Source organism: Oryx dammah, unplaced genomic scaffold, assembly GCF_014754425.2.
Source record: "Oryx dammah isolate SB20612 unplaced genomic scaffold, SCBI_Odam_1.1 HiC_scaffold_2, whole genome shotgun sequence".
In the NCBI taxonomy this organism is placed as follows: domain Eukaryota; kingdom Metazoa; phylum Chordata; class Mammalia; order Artiodactyla; family Bovidae; genus Oryx; species Oryx dammah.
The window spans coordinates 168,482,619-168,502,575 of record NW_024070186.1 but is presented as its reverse complement, the minus strand read 5'-3'; the positions used below and the strand labels follow the sequence as shown (position 1 = coordinate 168,502,575).

At 42.7% G+C, this 19,957-nt stretch overlaps 1 protein-coding gene across 2 annotated transcripts in view; it reads left to right on the top strand.

The window, feature by feature from the left end:
* The window catches only part of CPPED1 (calcineurin like phosphoesterase domain containing 1), a 131,527-nt gene extending 124,372 nt beyond the window's left edge, over positions 1–7,155 (top strand). For both annotated transcript variants that reach the window (XM_040230698.1, XM_040230705.1), the window contains one exon: positions 5,623–7,155. In XM_040230698.1, coding sequence (XP_040086632.1) covers positions 5,623–5,852 — 230 coding nt within the window. In that variant the 3' untranslated portion in view covers positions 5,853–7,155. The remainder of the gene's footprint in view (positions 1–5,622) is intronic.
* The last annotated feature ends 12,802 nt before the right edge of the window (positions 7,156–19,957 follow it).

Below are 19,957 nucleotides of genomic sequence, written 5' to 3'. Positions count from 1 at the left end.
ATCTTTGCTCACCTAAAAACCCTCATTTGGTCACATTTTCTGTGACTCGGAACATTAACAATAAACGACTAGCACTCAGGGGCCTGGGGTGGAGAATGGATGGGATTTGCTGGTGGTGGAGAAACCCAGCTGTCCACAGCCCGCCGACACCCGTTCTGAAAGCTCTGCTGGTCACTTGCACAGTCTCTCTTAATGCTCCTGTCTCTGCAAATGCCAATAAGTACAGCGTGAAATTTAAACATAAGTGAGTTTTTACAGCTAATTATGGCTAATGCGAGCTACTTTCAAAATTGCCAAGCATTTCTTCTAGAATACTACAGTTTGCAACTATGAATTAGGCATTAAGAGCCAAATTTCATAAACATAATTTAGCAGACAACAAAATAATAATACTAAGTGCTTTCCGACTGGCCATTAGGAGCTCCCCAAGGTGGGTCTAATTGCACACGCTCCCACTGGGACTTCCCACAGCACGGACCATAAGGCTCGGAAAGCCCTGGAGGGCAGTGGAGCAGGCAGACATTTTCACAGCCCTCCAGCCTGCATGGTCAGGAGCTGTTCACGTGCTCAGTGATATGGTTCCAGCTGCAGCTTTTAGCCACACGACTCCATCCCTCCTGTCCTCCTTTCCTGGTCCATGTCACCTCGATGTTGGCTTGGGATTGCCAGGTCAGTTCATGATCACTGCAAACATTACAGTAATGGAAACATAAAAAGTGATGCCTCCTCCCTTGCTAACTCCACCCCCCCCAACTAGCCTGGCTGTGAAATCACCCATGTGAGTTTAGTGTCTCTTTGTCCCCCATTCAGCTGAGGATACAAACACACACACACACATGCTCTCATACGGATGTTGTCTTTTTCTTTTTTAGTTGGAGAGTAATTGCTTTACAGTGTTGTGTTGGTTTCTGCCATACAACAACGGGAGTCAGCCGTGTGTGTGTGTGTGTGTGTGTGTGTGTGTATGTGTATACATATATACAGAACTCTCTCTCTTGAGCCTCCCTCCCACCCTTCTAGGTCATCACGGAGCACCAGGTTGAGCTCCCTGTGTTATATAGCAACTTCCCACTAGGTATCTGTTTTACATATGGACGTTACCTTTATTTTACAAAAACGAGACCACACAACTTTTTTTACATCTTGCTGTTCTTACTTAATAATATATTTTGTGCCTTTCAACACTGGTGCATGTAAATCTACCTCTTTTTTTTTTTAAGAAAAATACATGCACTATAATTTATCCAGTCTCCTGTAAATGAATATTATAAATAATGCCTCTGTGCATACTCTGTATTTATGACCACAGACACAACACACCTACACCTGTGGGCTCTTCTCTGGTGTTTCCAAAGGATATATTTATGTGAAAATGTTGGCATTGGTCTAGGGGAATGCACAACAAAATGTGAGAACCCAGTTGCACGTATTTACCCTCTGAAATGAGTTGTATCCGTTTGCATCTTAATAACAGTCAGTGGAAATAGTTGTCTCCCCACCGTTGGCTGTTTTAAGTAGGGAAACCTGGGTCACCTTTCTTTCCATCCCTAGCTGCAGGCCCGGGCCGGCAGACAGCCCCACCTATGCCCAGGTGGGTCTCAGTTCCTACTGCAGGAGAGTGGCTGTAGTCTGCAGGGCTCCGTTCAGTTTCCCAGACCTCTACTAATGAGCAGGGCTCAACATTTGGATCATGTTATAGTCATGCTTTCCAGAATCATTGTCAAATGCAGAATAATTCCTTCACCATGAGGATCCCTCCTTAGCCACACCCATACCCAACCCTCCTGCACCCCTGGCCCTAACTCCTAGCAACCATATCTGTAATATTGTCACCTTAAGAATGTAATGGAAGTGGGGACTTCCCTGATGGTCTGGTGGCTAAGACTCTGCCCTTCCAATGCAGGGGGCCTGGGTTCAGTCCCTGGTCAGGGAACTAGATCCTGCATGCTGCAGCTAAAGATCCCATGTGCTGCAACAAAGACCCAGCACAGCCAAAGAGAGAAAGAATTAGGTAAATGGAATCATACAATATGGAACCTTTTGAGTTGGCTTTTTTTAGATCAGTGAAATTCCCTTGATATCCATTCAAGACATTGCATCTCTCAGTAGTTGATTCCTTTTCATTGCTGAGTAGTGTTCCATGGTGTGGATGCCTCTTCCTGTGACCATTTCTTAGACTTTCCGTGTTTTTGATGACCTTTACAGTTTTGAGAAGTACTGGTCAGGTATTTTATAGAACATCTATTGGCAAATAGAAGGGGAAAAAGTGGAAGCAGTGACAGATTTTCACTGTGGATGGTGACTGCAGCCATGAAGTTAAAAGGTCTACTGGGATCTATCTGATGTTTTTCTCATGCCATAATTATGATCACAGAGGTCAATTACTGTTCTAATCCCAATCGTGTTGTTGTTGTTCAGTCGCTAAGTCATGTCCGAATCTTTGCGACCCTGTCTGCATGCCAGGCTTCCCTGTTCTTCACCATCTCCCAGAGTTTGCTCAAATTCATGTCCATTGAGTCGGTGATGCTATCCAACTATCACATCTTCTGTCGCTCCCTTCTCCTCCTGCCCTCAATCTTTCCCAGCATCAGGGTCTTTTCCAATGAATCAGCTCTTCACATCAGATGGCCAAAGTATTGGAGCTTCAGCATCAGTCCTTCCAGTGAATATTCAGGGTTGATTTCCTTTAGGATTGACAGATTTGATCTCCTTGCAGTCCAAGGAACTAAAAAAATGCAATAAATGTTACTATAAAATTCAGTGGTCTGGATATATTCACAGAACTGTGCCACCATTGCCGTTGTCTTAATTCCAGACCATTTTCACCATTCTGCAAGAAACTCTGTGCTTGTTAGCAGTCATCCCAATTCCTTCTTTCCCCTCTTCCTCCAGCAACCTCTAGTGCACTTTCTTTCACTATGGATATGCCCATTCTGGACATTTCTTAACTTAGCATAATGTTTTAAGGAGTGGTAGACTCTTGCCTGGAAAATCCCATGGATGGAGGAGCCTGGTAGGCTGCATTCCATGGGGTCTCTGAGGGTCGGACACGACTGAGCGACTTCACTTTCACTTTTCACTTTCATGCATTGGAGAAGGAAAAGGCAACCCACTCCAGTGTTCTTGCCTGGAGAATTCCAGGGACGGGGGAGCCTGGTGGGCTGCCATCTATGGGGTCACACAGAGTTGGACACGACTGAAGCGGCTTAGCAGCAGCAGCAGCAGACTCTTAGTCTTTATATGTACAAACATGTATCTATTTAAAAGCCCTTAAATTTGAATGATGGTTTAGCTAGGTAAAAAAATTGAGTTCACAGTTACTTTCCCTAAGCATTTTGAAGGTGTTACTCCCTGGTTCTTTTATGATTGAGATGCCTGCTACCTGTCTAATTGTCATTCCTTTATAATATTTTTGCCATGATATCTTTGGAAAACTTTTCTTTTTGATGCTCCGTAATTTTACCATGTATGTCAGTATGAATTGATTTTTATTTATCCTACTTAGTACTGTTTTTTTGAGAACCCATATGTTCCTCCTTTCTGGAAAATTCCTGGCTATTATTTCTTCAAATTGTTCCTACTCTTATTGCCTCCTTTCTTCTGTCCCATTTCCTCTTAAGCATTCACTGATGCTCTTAACCCATCCTTTGGGTTCTTTGAATTGCTCGTTCATATTGCTTGAGTCTGGGTCTCTGTTGTTTTCTGATTCAGCTCCTCAGTTCTTCCTTTTCACTCACCGATGCCCTGTCTGACTAGTGTCTAGTCTACAACTTATCCAGTTTATCGAGAGTTTTGTTTTAAAACTTTAACTTTTATGTTCACCATTTCTAAATTTTCATTACCAACTATTCTTATTCACTTCATGCCTGTTTTCTTTCATAACATCTTGTTCTTTTTTATAGATATTAGTCCTTTATTGAGAATATTTGAGAGCCAAACATTTATTTTAAATATTTTCCAGACTGTTGATATCATTGATTTCCCATGATGTGAATTCATGTCCCTGATTGAAGAGTTCGTTACTTAGCATGAGATTTTCGTGGCTGGGAGGATTTTCTATTTCAGGTTCAATTTGAGTAAGAAGTATTTTGAAGTTCTGTCTTCCCCTAACTTTTCTCTTGACTAACTTCTCTCTGTCCAGTGGTTTTGGTTACTTCCACCCCAAAAGTATCCATCTGGGATCAGGCTTTATAATAGTGATTTAAAGTCCTGGTCCACAGTCATCCTGGGGAAACACGTTTTGGTTCTTTGACCTGAGCCCGTGTCTATCTTCCCTCCTTAGGTCCACGGTTTGCAGTCAACCTTCACCCAGTGCTGGGCTGGAGACATCTCCTACCAGCACAGGAAAACCAATGATTAAATGTTAAGGAGCTATATGAGTTGGTTGGTAAAAGCCATTACTACAATTTACTTATATGAACTCATCATTAAATAAATTATATTAAGAAGCAAAGGTAATACTCGACGTACTCAACACTTACCAGTTTCTTTTGTGTGTTGGTGGTGGAAGGAAGACATAATTTTTTTCTTTTTTTTGCCTATTTTTTCTTATTTCTAAAATTATGAAAGTGTGATAACATATTTACAAGAGACATGGAAAGTGCAGGACAAAGTTACACATAGTTCCGCTGTATATTTTGTTGTTGCTCAGTCGCTAAGTCATGTCTGACTCTACAAGTCAAGCCTCTTAACCACACCAGCTCAGCACTGCCCTGGCCCAGGGCAGCAGAGGTTTCCTTCAATCTCCTTCCATAAATGGAGGTATTGAGGCTTCCCTATTTCTGCCAGGAGCCAACCTTTATTTCCTTATCTCAGAGAAAGTGCTTTCAGTCTCGATTATAAGAACTCAGCTCCCACTCACTACTCTGTCTTTCTGCTTTTTTTTCTGGTCACTAGAACTGTTTATTTTGGTTTTGAAGGCTACGTCTGTCCTTTGGTTTCTTTTTTTGTATTTTATCCATCGTGGCTCTTAGTTTGGAGAGGAAGCGGTACATTAAATGTTGACCTTGCTGTGCTGTCTTGATCAGAACTCCATAAACGTTATTTTTCATGGACTTGTGCCTTCCACCTCCTGTGGCTGTTTATGTAGGCCTCAGAAGGTTTCCTTCATCTCTCTCAAAGTCATTCACCTTATCACCCTCTCTTTCCTTGTTCCTTGGGGCTTTCCACGTGGCTCAGTGGCAAAGAATCCGCCTGCCAATGCCCGAGACACAAAAGACACAGGTTCGATCCCTGAGTCGGGAAGATCCCCTGGAGTAGGAAATGGCAATCCACTCCAGTATCCTTGCTGGAAAATTGCATGGACAGTGTGGCCTGGCGGGCTACAGTCCATGGGGTCATAAAGAGTCGAATGTGGCTAAGCACATATACATACTACTCCTTGTTCCCTAGTACTTCCTGTGCGAGTCATGACAAACAGGTGAATAATGTATTGTGTACTGAGTTATCCTTGGAAAGATTCTAGATGTCACATATGCCACCTTCATATTTATTATATAATGCTGAATAACATCATGTATTTGTAACTAATAATGTGCCGCTGTTCACCGAAGAAGCCCTTGGAGCCCCCCAGTTATCTCAGTGGAAATCCTTGGCGCCTAACGTTCTCTCCCTCCCCTGCAGGTATCAAGGCTGTGTTTTCAGGCCACTACCACAGGAATGCTGGGGGCACCTACCGGAACCTCGACATGGTGGTGTCGTCCGCCATCGGGTGCCAGCTGGGCAAAGATACCCACGGGGTCCGAGTCGTGGTGGTCACCGCCGAGAAAATCGTCCACCGATACTACAGCCTAGATGAGCTGAGTGAGAAGGGAATAGAAGATGATCTGATGGATCTGTTGAAGGAAAACTAATCACCGATTATGATTGATTTCCTTTTCACTTCTACTGTTACTTTGTTAGAAACAGGAGCTGCATACAACCCCTTACTGAAATTAAAAAAAAAAAAGTATTCCAGGCAGATTTGTGAATTTATGTCCTTCTGCTTAAATCAGAGAGCTGGGTCCTGCCCTAAATGATACTCAAGTGGAACTGCCTTCCCTTTACAAAAGAGAGGAGAGAGGAGCCTGGAAATGAAAGAATAAATGATATTGTTAGAATATCCCTGCATAGGTGATTAAATGCATTCTCCTAATGATGTGTTTCTCAACTCTGCTCTTCATTAGATGGTTTTCTGGCAGCCTTTGGTAAATGTCTACCTGTCAACTTCAGTCGCACCTTGACATCCAAGTGTGATCTCTGATGATCCTTTGAGCAAACTGCATCTGATTATAATAAACTGTGGTGAGGACTCCCAAAATGTTAAGCAAAATGAAAGTCATCTCTTTTCCTTCCTAACAAAACAAATCACCATGTCCCATTACTAGAGCTGCAGACTCATCTTAATAAGGAGCTGAGTAGCTGACATTTGCTGGTAAAGTCTGGGACGAGTGATGAAGTCGATACAGGTCAAATGTTGAGTTTACCTTCTTGGCAGCTAGAAAAGTCACCTTTGCACGTAAGTGTGTTCAGTCACTTAGTCGCGTCTGACTCTTTGCAATCCTATGCACCGTAGCATCCACGCTCCCCTGTCCAGGGAATTGTCCAGGCACAAACCACCTGGGAAGCCATAAACTGTCCATATTTGCAAACCTCATCCCAGAGATTAGAACCGAGCCCTGGACGGCCCATCTCTGCAGTCAAGGGCGGCACACCTGATTCCCTTTCGTTCATTGCTGCAGCAGCTCCCTCCACACGGGGGCGTTCTCCTGTGATGGGCGTCATCCTCTGCTTATGAGATCCTTAGCTCTGCTTTCACGGAAAACATGGGGGCTCATGCAGAGTTCTCCAGAAACCAAGCGTAAATTACTCCGGGGCAAAAACAGTGGTTTCAGCCACGTTATCTAAATTGGCACTAGCTTTGATTACATGCGCTTGCCGCTGCCTTGATCGAGGAGCATGGACGAGTTAAAATCAACATTGTCTTTGTTCAATCTGCCTCATCGCTGCTCCTCCGCTGCTCCCGACCACTGCGGTAGCCCATCCACATCTTCTTTTTCAGCAGATGTCCTGGTGGACCAGGAACCTGGGTGTCACCATCCTGCCTGTTTCCCTGTGAAGGAAAACTTCACAGTGTTAGGCAGTAGCATTCAGTCATCCTAAAAAACAAAACAAAACCCAACTAGTTACAAATGAACTGCAAAGTCCATTAAATTAAATGACTTTCTTGTTGAAAAGTTTTAGTCAATGTAGCAAAACCATGAGAAATTAAAGAGAAAGATAATTGGATATGTAAATTCATAAGAAACAAAAGACAAGAAGTTAATTATACTCCAGATCGGTGACACACCATAGCTCATTGTTATGTGGCAAGAAAATTAAAAATTTTGAAAATTAGTACGCTCCTACTTAAGAGTTCTGCTGCATGCTTGCCTTGTGTTCATCTTTCTTTACAACAGACGTGGCTAGAAGGAATCAAGAAGAGGAATTCAGGAAGAGGTGTAACCAGTAAGCCTTGATTTCTGAGGCCTGGGACGTCGTAACTTGTGAACTGGAATTGTCAATGCAGATTCGGGGTTTCTGGGGGCAATTGGGACGAGTTCATCACCAAGGGCTAATGGAGACGCCTTGTCACGTCACCTGTAAGAAATACTCTAGACTGTGGCACTTGGGTTTGGGAAAGGATATGGAAATAATTCAAAGTAATGGAAATGAAACTTCTAGATCTCTTTTTCCAGAAACCTAATAAGGAAGGTAATTGACTCAATACACAGCAAGAATATACTAAGAGGGAATCCCATGAAATCCTCTCCATTTTTTTATTATTTTGAAATTTTTTTACTTTGTTTGTTTGTTTTGTTTTAATTTTAATTGGAGGCTAAAGACTTTACAATATTGTGGTGGTTTTTGTCATATATTCACATGAATCAGCCATGGGTGTACATGTATTCCCCATCCTGACCCTCCCTCCCACCTCTCTCCCCACCCCATCCCTCAGGGTCATCCCACTGCACCAGCCCTGAGCACCCTGCCTCATGCATCGAACCTGGACTGGTGATCTATTTCACATATGATAATATACATGTTTCAGTGCTATTCTCTCAAATCATCCCACCCTCGCTTTCTTCTGCAGAGTCCAAAAGTCTGTTCTCTACATCTGTGTCTCTTTTGCTGACTCGCATATAGGGTCATCATTACCATCTTTCTAAATTCCATATATATGCATTAATATACTGTATTGGTATTTTTCTTTCTGACTTACTTCACTCTGTATAATAGGCTCCAGTTTCATCCACCTTATTAAAACTTATTCAAATGCATTATTTTTAATAGCTGAGTAATACTCCATTGTGTATATGTACCACAGCTTTCTTATCCATTCATCTGCTGATGGACATCTAGGTTGCTTCCATGTCCTGGCTATTGTAAACAGTGCTGTGATGAACATTAGGGTACACGTGTCTCTTTCAGTTCTGGTTTCCTCAGTATGTATGCCAAACAGCATTATTTTCCAGTAGTGTTAGGTTCAGAAAGGAGTTAGGAAAGTATTATCAGTCTGATAGTTGATAATTACCAGTGTGTTCACTTATGATTCCTTTTTCTTTTAAAAAGAGATATATTTCTTTAAAACTGCCTTATGCCATGATAAATAATAAAACATACCATGATCATAAATGCCATGGTTTTGATTGTTGATTATGTGCTAAGTACTGTTTTAAGTCCTTTGGCTCAGAGTAGTGGGACCACTTGGCCAAGGCCACAGTGGGCAAGTCAGGATTGAAGTGTAAGCAGTCCAGCTGCTGAGCCTATGTTCCCTAACACTATCCTCTTTCCTGGAAAACATTCTTCACAAGTGAGAGGTTTATACCTGCATTTGGCAGTAGTCAATATTCAATACTCAGTTTTAGTCAGAGGCTCTGGGACTTCATCCCAAGGTTTGCAAAGCCTGAGCAGGGCCCAGAAGCCCCTTCTCTGACACCAGGTTCAGGGTGGCAAAAGCCTGTCCAAGGAACAGGTTGTTCCAGGCAGAGAATTTTCACTGGAGGAAATTGAAAAGCTGAACTGAACCATAATGGGCCACAGGACATAGCTCTGGCCACACCAGTAGATGCTTCAGTGGGTGATGCTTCCTTCCTTGTTCAGGTTCCTGCTCCAGGGGGTGGGAAACCAGCTGCTCTCTCAGGGCTCCCCTTTTCAATTAATGATTTTAACTGGAAAAGAAATAAGGGACTGCTAAAGGAAGAAGGATGTTTACAGTGATCTAGAATCGAGTTGTCAAGACTCAGGAGTGGGTTTGTGGACCACAGGTGGAGAGGTGATCATCTTAACCATATTTGCTTTTTACAATAAATAAGTTCATCTCAAGTCTTCCGTCATGTGTCCCCTCCATTTGGAGGGAAGAGTGGGGACAGGGGGACATGGTAAATTTCCTGGAGCATTTCATAATGTCTTGATTTTCAGTATTCCAAGATAGTCCCTAATAGACTCAATTTTTAAGCCTGAATAACTTGTTGTTGTGATTCAGTTGCTTAGTCGTGTCTGACTCTTTAAGAGCCCCATGGGCTGCAGCACGCCAGGCTCCCCTGTCCTTCACTGTCTCCCAGAGTTTGGTCAAATTTATGTCAATTGAGATGAATAACTGGGAAAAGAATCTAAAAAAGAGTGGACATATGTATACATGTAACTGATTCACTTTACTGTATGGCAGAAACTAACACAACATTGTAAATCAACTATACTCCAATAAAAAAATTTTTAAAGGATACACGGTGAAGGACAGGGAAGCCTGGCATGCTGCAGTCCGTGGGGTCGCAAAGAGTTGGACACGAATGAGCGACTGAACAACAACAATGTTCATAGCACTATAAAAAAAAAAAAAACTAGGACCATTTATCTTGTGTGCATGCTCAGTCACTCAGTTGTGTCTGACTCTTTGTGACCCCATGGACTGCAGTCCACCGGGCACCTCTGTCCACGGGATTTTCCAGGCAAGAATACTGGAGTGGATTGCCATTTCCTCGTCCAGGGAATCTTCCTGATCCAGGAATCAAACCCACGTCTCTGGCATATAGATTCTTTACCCCTGAGCCACCTGGGAAGTCCCCAAGAGGAACGGAACTAAGACGCCTCTTGATGAAAGTGAAAGAGGAGAGTGAAAAAGTTGTCTTAAAGCTCAACATTCAGAAAATGAATATCATGGCATCAGATCCCACCACTTCATGGCAAATAGATGGGGAAACAGTGGAAACAGTGTCAGGCTTTATTTTGGGGGGCTCCAAAATCACTGCAGATGGTGATTTCAGCCATGAAATTAAAAGACACTTACTCCTTGGAAGGAAAGTTATGACCAACCTAGATAGCATATTGAAAAGCAGAGACATTACTTTGCCAACAAAGGTCCATCTAGTCAAGGCTATGGTTTTTCCAGTAGTCATGTATGGATGTGAGAGTTGGACTGTGAAGAAAGCTGAGCACCAAGGAATTGATGCTTTTGAATTGTGGTGTTGGAGAAGACACTTGGGAGTCCCTAGGACTGCAAGAAGATCCAACCAGTCCATTCTAAAGGAGATCAGTCCTGGGTGTTCATTGGAAGGACTGATGCTGAGGCTGAAACTCCAGTACTTTGGCCACCTCATGCAAAGAGTTGACTCATTGGAAAAGACCCTGATGCTGGGAGGGATTGGGGGCAGGAGGAGAAGGGGACAACCAAGGATGAGATGGCTGGATGGCATCACTGACTCGATAGACATGAGTTTGGGTAAACTCTGGGAATTGGTGATGGACAGGAAGGCCTGGCGTGCTGTGATTCATGGGGTCGCAAAGAGTTGGACATGACTGAGCGACTGAACTGAACCTGCAAAAGATACTGAGTTATAAATCTATCTATACATGATACAATTTAATATTCCAGTCTGTTCTCTAATGTGAAATCTTAGGTAGCAAAAACATCATTTGCATTTACTTGAACCCTTAGTACTTATTCCCCAAGTAGTGTCTAAAACAGCCTTTTGCAGTTGTGAAATTAAGTGGCAACACTGTATTGAGCTAAGGGGAAAAAAGATTTAGGAATAAATTGTCAAAGCAAGTTCTATTAAAAGCTCTCTGTAATAGACGCCAGGGATTTCTTGTTCAGATAACCTTGGCGGTTTTGGTTGCACATGCAAGAGATAGTAGTTGACAGGTAATATTGATTTTTTTTTGTAACTTCATAAAATACTGTCTTAATGCCATTGGAGAGCTCTTTGGGTATATTTATATACACACAAAATGAAGGATTTTTTTCTTGGATTAATAAATGACCTCTAGCATCTTTCTAGAAAACATTTTAGTGACTAAATTCTCTTTTTCCGTCAATGGATTTTCATTAGTGACTACACACACACACAAATATATATATATATATATTCATATTGGCTTTTTTCTTTAGATAAAACCCAAAGGAACTATAGAAGTTAAAAAAAAATCTCTGTAAATAAATTTCATTAAATGTAAATATTCAAAAATTACCGTTTATATTTCTGTTCTGATATTTGTCTTCAAAAAGTAATTTTCTTCCTTAAAGGGGCTTTGCGTCTCTTTTAGAACGAAGTTCAGACTCCTTCCTGTGACTTCCCAGGCCCTGCCCACTGTGCCCCGCCCCACCTCTTGGCTCCGCCCCCTTGCTCTTGCTGACCGCCCCACTGCCCTGCGCGCTTGCTGTCTCCTCTGATGGGAACTGGCTTCCTGTCCTTTGGGGCTTCAGCTCAGAAATCCTCAGAATGGCCTTCTTTCCCCACCTGTCTCTCGTTATGCTCCTTATCCGCCACAGGCATCGCCTCCCCCGCTCATTTATTTTCTTCATAGCATATCACTTATAACTTTGCTTGTTTTTCCATGATCCGTACCACCCACCCCAACCCAGAACGCAAGGAAGGACTTTGTCCGTCTCATTGGCCACTCTTCCCAATGCTTAGAACCCTGCCTGGGACAGAGCAGCTGCTCAATAAGGACTTGGCAAAGAATGTGGAATAAGATGTATAGCAATACTGATGGTGACATATCAATATTGTAATGTATTCACTCAATACAGGGAAGGAAGGACGGAGAAGAGGCCATATTCCCAAGCCTTGTGGTAGTTCTTTTGGGATTGTCCTTAAAGTTAGGTATTGTCAACAACAGGTCAGTGAATAACAATATCAGTGTTACCTTTGGTTCTCCACTCAAAGTGAAGAACTTGGGAGTAAAAAGAGAAGTGTCCCTGACTTAGTAATTCTAAGTCCTGCTTACTGAACAAATACTGTACCAGTAACCAAAGTAGGTGAGCCCAGAGAAGGGACTGATTCCAGACTAAAGGTTATATGGGAAAAGAGAGGGCTGGAAATCCAAATGAGGGCCTCAAAAGAAGTGAAAAATGCATCGTGGACGTGCTTCCCAGAGAATGAATGAGATTCCTGAGAAAATTTAGCAGTCCTGGAATAGCCTTAAGGTCACAACCTTAAAAAAGACCTTTAGGGAACATCTGTGTTTCAGCACAAGAAAAGACAGATGGAACTCATAGAAGGGGTGAAGAGGAATTCTTTTTTTTTTTTTTAAGTTCAGACTGGTGCACACTGAAGAAATAGAAAAAGGAATGAGCTTTACTCTGAGCTGAGTGGTTTAGTTCCCACAGACCAGTCCTTCTGCAGATAACTATGAATTTAAAAATCCTTCTTGATCATTTGGAGAGTGAACAGAAGCGGGAGCTCAGAACCTTCCCTCTCCCCACCCCCCTTCACTTTGCCCTGAGGGTTAACCACAGTTGTAGAGCAGTCAGCTGAGATGGATAAAGGTTTCTCCCAAACCTACCATCTATTTGACCAGAGATGCCAGGGAGGAAGCCCAGGTCACTGGAGAGTGAAGAATCCCAGACAACTGGGGATGGTCATCTCCTGATTTTCTAAGTGAACTTCATACAAATCTCTGGCTTAACTCTAAGAATACATGAACTGTACAGACTGAGCAGCAGAAGCTTAAAGAATTGAACTGCTATTTGAACTGCTGCTGAGGGCAAGCAACGAAGAACTTACCATTTGAGTCTAATCAAGTTAACCACCTGCTGAAGCAAAAGCCTCAACATTCTTCAGAGGAATATAACAGAATCCCAAGTCTCCACAGTTTAACATGCACAATTCCCAGGATTCAATCCAAATCATGTGATGTACAAAAAAACAAAAAGCAAACAAAAACAACAAGAAAATGTGAGTCACTCTCAAAGTAAAAGGCAGTCAATCCCAAGATATCCCAAATGTTGGGATTATCACACTGGGGCAATAAAGCAGCTATGGAAACAATGCTCAAAGAAGTGAAAAATATGCTTATAATGAATTGATATAAAAGATAGCTCATCTAAGAAATAAAATGTATAAAAATTATCAAATGGAAATTTCTGAATCAAAAAACAATATCTGAAATTTTAAAATTTCCTGAATGGGCTTAATATCAGAATGGAATGAATGAACATGAAGACAGGTGAATAGAAATCACCCAGCTTAAAGAAGGAACTTGCTTCGTGGTCCAGTCAATAAGACACCATGCTTCCAATGCAGGGGGACCAGGTTCTATCCCTGTGCAGGAAACTAGATCCTTCATACCGCAACTAAGACCCAGCACAGCTAAGTAAATAAATAAATATTGAATAAAAGAAAAGAAAAACAGTTTGGAAAAAAAGCCTCAGGGGCCTGTGGGACAATGTCAAAAGGTCTAATATACAGGTAAAGTGTGTGTGTGCTCAGTTTTGTCCAATAGCCTGCCAGGCTCTTGTGTCCATGAAATCTTCCAGACAAGAATACTAGAGTGGGTTGCCATTTCCTTCTCCAGGGGATCTTCCCAACCCAAGGATTGAAGCTGTGTCTTCTATATTGGAAGGCAGATTCTTTACCTCTATGCCACCAGGGAAGCAAATATAGCAGATTCTTTATCGTCTGAGCCACCAGGAAAGCCCCCATACAGGTAATGTTATTGTTCGGTTGCCCAGTCGTGTCCAACTCTTTGCAACTCCTTGCACTGCAGCATGCCAGGCCTCTCTGTCCCTCACCATCTCCCGAAGTTTGCCCAAGTTCATGTCCATTGCATTGGTGATGCATCCAGCCATTTCATCCTCTGATGGCCTCTTCTCCTTCTGCCCTCAGTCTTTCCCAGTGTCAGGGGCTTGTAAGTAAGATGAGTCCCCAGAAGGGGAGTCATGGAGCAAAAATATATTTGAAGACTCTAAAGCCAGCAAATTCCCATATTTGGTAAAAAATAGAAGTTTACAAATCCCAAACTCTCAGCAAGTACAAAATATCACCAAATTGAACTTTGAAAAGATTCTGCTTTTCAAAAGACATCACTAAGAAATCAGAAGGCAAGCTACATACTGGAATGATATATTTGCAGCATAGCTGTATCCAGAATATGTAAGGAACCATTGCAACTCAATTTTAAAAAGGTTACTAAAAAAGATGGATGAAATATTTGAACAGACACTTAAAATATATGAAAGGCTAACAAACACGTGAAAAATGCTCACCATCACAGCCTACATGGAAGTACAAATTAAAACTACAGTGCAGTGCTATCTGTCACTAAGTAAAATTGCTAAAAGGGTAAAAGGTTGACAATACCAAATGTTAGTGAGACTTTGGTACAATTCTTGTGATACTGTGATTCATAATAAGAAATATATTTTTGGTCTTCATCCCCGTCCCAAGCAAAGTTCCTAAAACCCTTGGAATTCCTTAAATGCTGAGAGTTAAGGATTCCTTGATGAAAGTGAAAGAGGAGAGTGAAAAAGTTGGCTTAAAACTCAACATTCAAAAAAGGAAGATCATGGCATCTAGTCCCATCACTTCTTGGCAAATAGGTGGGGAAACAATGGAAACAGTGACAGACTTTATTTTCTTGGGCTCCAAAATCATTGCTGATGGTGACTGCAGCCATGAAATTAAAAAACGCTTGCTCCTTGGAAGAAAACCTATGACCAACCTAGACAGCATATTAAAAAGCAGAGATATTACTTTGCCAACAAAGGTCCATCTGGTCAAAGCTATGGTTTTTCCAGTAGTCATGTATGGATGTGAGAGTTGGACTGTGAAGAAAGCTGAGGGCTGAAGAATTGATGCTTTTGAACTGTGGTGTTGGAGAAGACTCTTGAGAGTCCCTTGGACTGAAAGGAGATCCAACCAGTCCATTCTGAAGGAGATCAGCCCTGGGATTTCTCTGGAAGGAATGATGCTGAAGCTGAAACTCCAGTACTTTGGCCACCTCACGTGAAGAGTTGACTCATTGGAAAGACTGATGTTGGGAGGGATTGGGGGCAGGAGGAGAAGGGGACGACCGAGGATGAGATGGCTGGATGGCATCACGGACTCGATGGACGTGAGTCTGAGTGAACTCCGGGAGTTGGTGATGGACAGGGAGGCCTGGCGTGCTGCGATTCATGGAGTCGCAAAGAATTGGACACGACTGAGCGACTGAACTGAACTGAGGCTCAGACAGCAAAGAATATGCCTGCAATGCTAGAGACCTGGGTTTAATCCCTGGGTCAGGAAGAGCCCCTGGAGAAGGAAATGGCAACCCACTCTAGTATTCTTGCCTGGGAAATCCTACGGACAGAGGAGCCCGGTGGGCTACAGTCCTTGGGGTCGCAAAGAGTGGAACATGACTTAGCGACTAAACCATCATCAACCACCACAAGCGATGTTTTAAGCAGTGGTGCCAGGTAGCAGAGTTTCCATGAAAGCCCAAAGGAGGGGTGATGGTGCTGGAAGTGAAACACCTGAGAGAGCACAGAAGCTCTGTGCTCCTTCCCACGAACCTTGCCCTGTGCACCTCTTCATCTGGCTGTTCCTGAGTTATAGTGAAGGGTAGTGAAGTCACTCAGTCGTGTCCGATTCTTTGTGACCCCGTGGACTGTAGCCTACCGGGCTCCTCCATCCATGGGATTTCCCAGGAAAGAGTACTGGAGTGGGTTGCCATTTCCTTCTCCAGAGGATCTTCCTGACCCAGGGCTCGAACCCGGGTCTCCCGCAGTGTAGGCAGACCCTTTACCATATGAGCCAGTAAGCCTGGGGTGTAGTAAGTGAAATGTTTCCCTGAGATCTACGAGCCCTATAGCAAATTTCGTTTAACCCGACAAGGGCCCTGTGGGAACCTCCACTTTAGAGCTGATCAGTCAGAAGCACAGAAGGACCTGGACTTGGATCTGAAGTGCAGTGAGGCAGTCTTGTGGCACTGAAGCTTAACCTTTGGAATCTGACCCGATATCTAGGTAGATAATGTCAGAGTTGAGTTACATTGTAGTATACCCAGTGTGTTTCCCAGAATTGTTTCATGTGGGAAGAAAAAAAAAAAAAACACCTAATATCTGATGAGCAGAAGTACCAGAAATGTTCTGTGAGTAGGGAATAAACAAAAATCCTGTACAAGCATGTTAGGATTGTACAATCCTGTACAATTTCTTAAAAAATGAAAGTCCCCCATATGACACAGCAGTTTTATTCCTAGGTATTAGGCTGATTAAAAAGTAATGGAAGTTTCAGACCACGAATTTTAAACATTGTATCTAGGCTCAAACATATCTTTATTAATCAAAATAGGAACTGTTACAATCAACACATTTTTTGCCAATGAGAAATGTTTGTTTGTCCCTGTAGCATAAAAACCCATGCTTTGGGATTCAGCAGACCCTAGCACTTTTTGCCTCCTGCTGGTTGTGAAAGTGTTTTTTCCCTGCAAACAGGGAGATGTTGAGATGCCTGAAGAAGTGGTGGTCAGTTGGTGAGAGGACAGGTGAAGATGGCAGATGAGGCAAAACTTTGTAGTCAAATTCATTCAACTTTTGAAGTGTGGGTTGTGTGACCTGTGGTCAGGCATTGTCATGGGAAAGAATTGGGCCCATTCTGCGGACCAATGCTGGCTGCAGGCAGTATTTGGTGCATCTCATCGATTTGCTGAGTGTACTTCTATGTAATGCTTTAGCTGGCATTCAGAAAGCTGTAGCTGATCAGGAGGGCAGCAGGCCATCAGACAGTGCCCATGACCTTCTTTGGGTTCAAGTTTGGCTCTCAGAAGTGCTTTGAAGCCTCTTTTCAGTCCAGCCACTGAGATAGTCATCGCTGGTTGTCATATAAAATCTGCTTTTTCGCACATTGCAATCCGATCGAAAAATGATTCATTGTTGTTGCGTAGAATAGGAGAGGGCAACACTTCAAAATGATGATTTTTTTTTTTATGGTCAGCTCATGAGGCACCCACTTAATTGAGCTTTTTCACCTTTCCAATTTTCTTCAAATGCCTAACGACTATAGAATGGTTGATGTTGAGTTCTTCTGTAACTTCTTGTGTATTTTATAAGATGATCAGCTTCGATGATGGCTCTCAGTTGGTCATTGTCAAATTCCAATGGCTGACCAATATGCTTCTTACTTCAAGGCTCTTGTCTCCTTTGCAAAACTTCTTGAACCACCACTGCCCTGTACATTCATTAGCAGTTTCTGGGCCAAATGCATTGTTGATGTTGCGAGTTGTCTCTGCTGCTTTACAACCCATTTTGAACTCGAATAAAAGTCGCTCGAATTTGCTTTTTGTCTAACATCATTTATATAGTCTAAAATAAATGTAAAATGAACAGCAAGTAATGTCATTATCAAAAAAACACAAAGAGAGAAATGCACATTAAAATGATGTACAACATAACCCACATTTATTTAAGAATATATTCCAATATCAAGCAGCAAATTCAACAACACAAAACCACAATTACTTTTGCACCAACCTAATATTTGCCTAAGAAAGTTGTAGACATACTTAAACTCCAAAATTTGTACTTAGTACCTTATTTATAAGAATAACTAAAACTAGAAACAGCCTGAATGCCCATCAATAACTGAATGAATGAGCCAAATGTGGTATATTCCTATGATGGGGTACGACTCAGCATTAAAAAGAACTACTGATACATGCAATAACACAGATGAATCGCAAAGATATCTTGCTGAGTGAAAGAAGCCACATTTTTTCCATACATTTAAGTCTGTTCCATTTGCATAAAAGTCTAGAAAATACAAACTAATCTACAGTGACAGGAAGCATGTCAGTGGTTGCTAGGAAATAGGGGTGGCGGCAAGTATGGCTTGAAAAGGGGGCACAAGGAGACTTGGAGTGAGAAGAGTGTGATCTGTATCTTCCTGTGTGGTTATTTCACAGGTGTGTACTCTGCCAAACCTCATTGAATTAAATATTGTAAGGATGTGCAGCTTAACAGTTTATTTTACATAAATTGTATCTCAGTAAAGTTGTTTAGAAATAATTTTAGAAAAGAAAGACTTATTCCAGCTTGGGAGAGAGCAGTGTCTGTGTTCAGCGTTTGCCAGGGAGGCATTCTGTCCTGTGATGCGCTGTTTCCAGAACTGCTGTGCCTCCAAAGTCAGACCCAGCTTTGGATCCAGGTTCCCAGGTTGTGCCGTGGCTGTGTGTTGTCTGGCACAGTTCACTGCATCTCAGCTTCCTCATCTGTAAAAGTGCACACTCTCCATCCATTGGAATGCTTCTAGCTGATGGTAACAATATCAGATCAGAAGTGGCTTTACAAGTTGGGGTACATTTTTTTTCATACAACATCAGTCCTGAGCCCTGAAGTCTGTAGTTTTGATATGTTCCAGCAGCTCAGTGTGTCAGATTTCTGTGTTGAGGACTTCATGATGCCCACTGACAAGACAGCTGCACAGTTCTGAGCGTCACATTCTCATAGAACCATGATCAAAAACAGGAAGACAGAGTTGGTGGGGTGGGTCTTTACTGCCCAGAGGCAATCACTGGGAAACATTCTCCAGTCATCCAGAATCTGGTTTGGCCAGAACCAGAAACACCAGTGATATAACCCAATAACCAGCACCAATCACAAAGAAATACAGGGAGCTTGGGTTTAGGACCATCAGTGACTGTGAATGCTCGCCTAACTGGACACCACCCAATAAATTGCTGAAGAGGTGAATAGTAAGAAAGAGAATCAGCAAAGACCAGTTTTTCCAGGGACCTCAGGAAGGGAGTAGGCTGAGGGCAAAGTGGAGAAAGTGTAGGTCGAGCATGTTAACAGAGGCAGCAGCAATCAAGGTGGGTAAAAATGTGGGAGTGGGAAAGGAAATAACTGATGGGCCAGGGACATGGAAGAGGAGCACAGCCTTGGCCATGAGGTAAGAGGCAGGAGGGTGGAGAGGTTGGTGATGCGAAGAGTGGAGGAGCCTGGGTTGATTGGTTAATTGACGGGCATATTCTGTGTCCTGTGAATTCGTTTCTCAGAGTTGCTCTCTGCTTGTGCTTCATTGTGAGGGGGTTAGACTCTCTGGATTTATGCTCAGTTCACCTCTGTCTTGTTAGGCAAAGGCCACCATCTGTATAGACTGGTAACCATCTGGCTTTCATAGGATCTCTGCCCCAGTTAGACCCTATAGGATGATGAAGACATTGAAAGAGGGCACATTCATGGTGTGGCTTACTCCCAGGTCTATCAAAGTCTCTCTTTGAGCTCTGAAGCTGTTCTTTCAAGCTTTCATGGAGAAATTCATCCATTTCATCTCTTATGGTGTCTTTGAAAGACTCTCTGCATTTGCTTCTTGTGGAAACTATCAAACTGGAACATTGTGTCCCTAAACCACCTATTTTCGCTGTCATGGTTTTCCCGAAGAGCCTTGTCAATGACATCGTCCTGTACTTACCGTGTAGGCCTGCACTCCCCTGGTCTGCAGTGTCTGTCAGAAAAGGTAATGAGCCCCTGGGGACAGGACAGCCTCTTGTTGGCCACTGAAGGGGAGCAGTGAGACAGTTTAAACGTTGATGTTTCCTGCATCCTGGACAGCCCTCTCTGCCCCTTTCTGTCTTAGGAAGCATCAGTTGTCACTTTTGTGATGACAGTGCCCACATAAACCATTTTTAAAATGTGATGACCTTCTAAGCCCATGATTCACAGCCTCTCAAGTGCCAACCA